The sequence below is a fragment of the Myotis davidii genome, unplaced genomic scaffold, assembly GCF_000327345.1.
Source record: "Myotis davidii unplaced genomic scaffold, ASM32734v1 scaffold993, whole genome shotgun sequence".
In the NCBI taxonomy this organism is placed as follows: domain Eukaryota; kingdom Metazoa; phylum Chordata; class Mammalia; order Chiroptera; family Vespertilionidae; genus Myotis; species Myotis davidii.
Genome location: NW_006285483.1, coordinates 83,758 through 88,644, shown reverse-complemented (window position 1 = coordinate 88,644; position 4,887 = coordinate 83,758). Strand labels below are relative to the sequence as shown.

The 4,887-nt window shown below is 35.8% G+C and overlaps 1 protein-coding gene across 1 annotated transcript in view; it reads left to right on the top strand.

Annotated features, from left to right (window-relative positions):
- LOC102752803 (breast carcinoma-amplified sequence 3) overlaps positions 1-4,887 on the top strand; it is a 198,020-nt gene that overhangs the window by 128,753 nt on the left and 64,380 nt on the right. Inside the window, exon 14 of the mRNA XM_006756213.2 lies at positions 3,586-3,719. Coding sequence (XP_006756276.1) covers positions 3,586-3,719 — 134 coding nt within the window. The remainder of the gene's footprint in view (positions 1-3,585; positions 3,720-4,887) is intronic.

The following is a 4,887-nucleotide window of genomic DNA, read 5'->3' as shown; positions in this document are numbered from 1 at the left end:
GTGGGAGGTGACCAGGCCGGCAGGGGAGGGCAGTTGGGGGTGATCGGGCAGCAGGGGAGCAGTTAGACGTCAATCAAGCCGGCAGGGAAGTGGTTAGGGGCTGATCAGGCTGGCAGAGGAATAGTTAGGGGGTTATCAGGCTGTCAGGCAGAAGCTGTTAGGGGCAATCAGGTAGGCAGGCAGGCGAGCAGTTGGGAGCCAGCAATCCTGAATTGTGAGAGGGATGTCTGACTGCATATTTAGGCCTGATCTCATACCGGGCAGTTGGATATCTTTTGAGGGGTCCCAGATTGGAGAGGGTGCGGGCTCGGCTGAGGGACATATCCTCCCTGCCCCCCTTGCATGAATTTCGTGCACCGGGCCTCTAGTGTTATATAAACTGTTAAAGATTTGAATAGATTTCAATAATAACACCTTTCATATTTAAAATGTGTTCTCCTGGAAATAACCAGTACACCAGCATCTAATATGTTATTTTTAAATCTAATGTAGTGAGTAGACCTATACCGTATATTAGCTAAGTGAAGAGCAAACTCAAATATACTTCATCTTTCCATTTAAATGCTTACCGTATCTTTCCATAGGTGCTTAATATTCTTTCATATCTTTCAACAAGGAAAAGTTTTAACAGTAAAGAAATGTAATAACATCCCTGGTAAAGCAGAATAAGCTAATAAACCACTTCTCCCATAGAAAAATATAAATTCTGGACAAAATATAGACTAGCACAAATTTAGCTATATGTTTATTATAATCCCTGGAACAATCAAGATAAGGTTAAGATAAAGAAATATACCAAATGGTCAATAGATAAATTAAAGTTGGATATTATAAATAACAAAATTATACAAAAGAGGGAAGGAGAAGCAGATAAACAGACATAAAGAGACACTCATAAAAATACCAAACGATTATAAAATGGCAGATATAAATTCAACCCTACAAATAATTTACATATGTATGAACTTACAAGCACAATTAAAAGTCAGGGATTGAATTAAAACAACACACCAAAACTAGACCCCAATTGTTATTTAAAACAAAGTCATTTTAAATAGTTATATTGATTATAAAAGTAAGAGCATGGGAAAATATTTACCATGCTTACACCATTCAAAATAAAGTTGTAGTGCTGGTATCAAAGGCAGAAAAAGTAGACCCCAGAACAAGGGAAATAGCAGGATTAAAATGGACATTATCATAAAAGAGATAATTGAACAAGAAGTTATAGCGATCCTAAATATGTGTGAACCTAAAAATAAAAGTTTTAAAATTAAGGGAATTTATATGTATAACTGAGAAATAATCCCAACATATTCACAACTATACTTGGTTAGTTTCTACTTAGTAATAAAATAGGAAAGCAGGCAGTCAACCAGTAAGTATATTGAAGATCCAAATAACATTAGCAATTAACTTGAATTAATTGGTATTTATAGAACACTCTGGGTCAAGCATGTCAAACTCAAACAGTAATACAGGCCACATAAACAAGGTTTAAGTTGATATGGGCCACACAAAAAAACCAAAAGCTTCAATTTTCATAGAAACTTAGATTTATTTCGATAGAGACATGCTGAATACAAAGGGCTGAAATAAATGAGTAATCGTTAACATAAAATAATAAAACATTTTAATAAAAATTAATATTTTTTCTTGAAAATTAACTTAAGCAGACACTGAATAACTGCACAAATTAATAAGCGTAACACAAATAAACCTATTTGTCTTGTTCTCCAAAAGCGAAATATTTTCTGTTGCTCACACCAAACAAGTTAGTACGAGGCTAATGATGTGGCAATCTGCTGCTACTAGGTGTACCGGTTAATAATGCGGATTTTTTCGATAAACGGAGTTACACATATGTTGATATATATGCGATTTCATATGTACACTATTTTGTTATATTGACAAGCTTCAAAACTTCATATGTGAAATTTTCTGAAGGTGTTAACATCATAGATATTTTTACACTTAAAAATGTCGAATTTCGGGCCAAAAAAAGAGCATTTGCGGGAAGTTTTAATTCATTATTTTGAAGAAAAGTGCTGCTGAAAGTTATCATATACTTTATGATAGTAGGAGGAATCCTTGAAATCAATGACAACAAAATATGTTTCCTTGAAAATATCTAACCAGACTGATCAAGAAAGAAAAAAACAGAAAAGACACAAGTTGTTAATAATCTGAATGAAAAAGTGGCCCTTACTAAAGACAGACCCTACAGATATTGACGGCCCTTTCCTTGAGGTACAGAAAGTAATTTACACCAGAAGAAAATTAAAATATATAAAGTACATACAACTTTAACAAAATTCAAATAAAAAATGATTTAAAAGTCTTCCAACATTGTAAAAATTCTCAACAAATTATGAGTAGAAAAGAATGTCACTAAGTTGATAAAGGGTATTAATAAAAAAATCTAAACTGGCATCCTGCTTAAAGATTAAATGCTTTTTCCTAAAACTGGAAACAACACCTGATTATTGCTTCCCACTACACCTGTTTACCCCAGAAAATGTAGTGAGGAGAGAGAAAGAAAAGGCATGGAGCTTGGGAAAAAAAAAAGTCAAATTATGCCCATTCACATGCTGCATGATTGTGTGTAAAGAAAATTCCATATAATCAGCATAAAACTTCTAGACCTGGCAGAATATACAGTATAAAAAAGGTATAAACTTAGAAACAGATAAAATAGAATTGTACTTTTATGGTGATGGGGGGAAAAAAAGAACCTGAAAAAAAATGCATTTTTAGAGGAAGATGTACACAAATATGGTCAGTTGACCTTTGGCATGTTGACATTGGATAACAAAGGATAAAGAATTCAGTGGATAAAGAATAGTCTCTTCAAGAAATTTTCTGGAAAAATTGCACATCATTTGCAAAAAGTTAATTTGCTATCTCACACTTTGTACAAAAATTAACTCCAAATGGATGATAGACCTAAATGTAAAATAAACTATCAAATTTTGATGAAAAGACATAAAAAACTTCTGTGATACTGTAGGCCAGTGGTCGGCAAACTGCGGCCCCCTGAGTGTGGCTCTTCCACAAAATACCACCTGTGGGTGCGCATGTACAGTGTGATTGAAACTTTGTGGCCACACTCAAGGGGCCAAAGAGCTGCATGTGGCTCGCGAGCCACAGTTTGTCGACCACTGCTGTAGGCAGTTCAATAAATATTCCAGGGTAGAGAAAAAGTTTTAAACTGGTGAGTTAAGTAGGGTATTAGTAGCTATTTTAGTAGATAAATTTGAGCTTAACATTCAGGTTTGAGAAATGGCAAAAGGTGGGAGTAGGTTCCAATTATTTTCACATTCAGTTGATTAAATTGCCTATTTTAAAATACTTGTGAATGCTCTAAATTCATACATATAAAACTTTTCTGCTAATTGTGTGGTAACATCATAAAACAAGTAATATCACTATTATATACTGACATGGCCTTAAGGTTTTTAAATCACATATCACTGGTAATTTTTTCTTTGATAATATTTTAAAGCATGATGAGTACTTTGTGAAAATATTTCATTAACATGCATAATCATTTTTATTTTTACCCTTTTTTTGTATGTCCTACAGGAATGCTTCTAGTCACAACAGACACCCTTGGCCATGACTTTCATGTCTTCCAAATTCTGACTCATCCTTGGTCCTCATCACAAAGTGCTGTCCATCATCTATACACTCTTCACAGGGGTGAAACTGAAGCCAAAGTAAGTTGTATAATTTTCAGACGGTTTTTCTTTGTTTAATATGACGTCTAATCTAGCTGGTTGTTATGTCATATTGGAGCTTAATATTAGTGAGAATATACTTGGGTAATAGAATGTTTCAAATAAGAAAAAATATTTATTCTATTTTGATCCAATAAATAAGCAGTAGGTGAACAATTCAATGAATGTTCAAACCCTGTAATTCAATTGATATCTGTGTTTCCAGGTCTTTTTCTAGGAATTTTGATTTTATGTACATGCATATGTATATACATGAACAGACATATAATAGTACATGTAAACACACACATATTCACGTATTCACATACACACAAAATAATTGAGTTTTTGGTGTATATGACTATATGGATATTATTCTGTGGTATACCGGGGCCAGTTCAATATGGCTAATTAGAAGCAGTTATACACTTCTGTCCTCAGCTGGGACTTACATTGATGTGAAATCATCCACAATGGGAGTGTTTCCATCATGGAAATCAGCAAACACTACAAGTCAGAGTAAATTTTTTTCCTTAGGGAGTCAGTTTTTAACATTTAACAGCACTCCACTGTGTACCCATGCATGAGGGCACGCAAGCATGCACACACGTCCATATATGTGCTGAGCGTTTGTATTAGGTATTATGCTAAGGGAAGGTATCCAGCGTTTACATTTCTTCTATCAATATCCTATCTAATAAAAGAGAAACATGGTAATTGGCGTACAACCGCTACCATTCCCATTGGCTAAGGGGTGATATGCAAATTAACTGCCAGCCAAGATGGCGGCCGGCAGCCAGGAGGCTTGAAACTAACATGAGGCTTGCATGCTTCAGTGACGGAGGACTCCAACGTTCCCCTTCTGCCACTGCAGGCCTCTGAGCCTGCAGTTTAAGAAACTATGTAACAAATATAGAAGCTAAACAAAACCCAGAAACCTGCTTTAGTCCGTGCCCGGCTTCAACCAGCAGGATGGCAACATTGTAAGCAAAGGCCAGAAACCTACTTTCAGCAGCAGAGGCCTAAGAGCTGGAGCCAAGCCTCAAAGCTAAAGCTGGCCCAGAATAAAAAAGAAAAAAAGGAGCAGTTGGGAGCTTCAGTCACCCCCAGCCTGAAAACAGCCCTCAGCCCCTCACCCAGACTGGCCAGGCACCCCAGTGGGGACCCC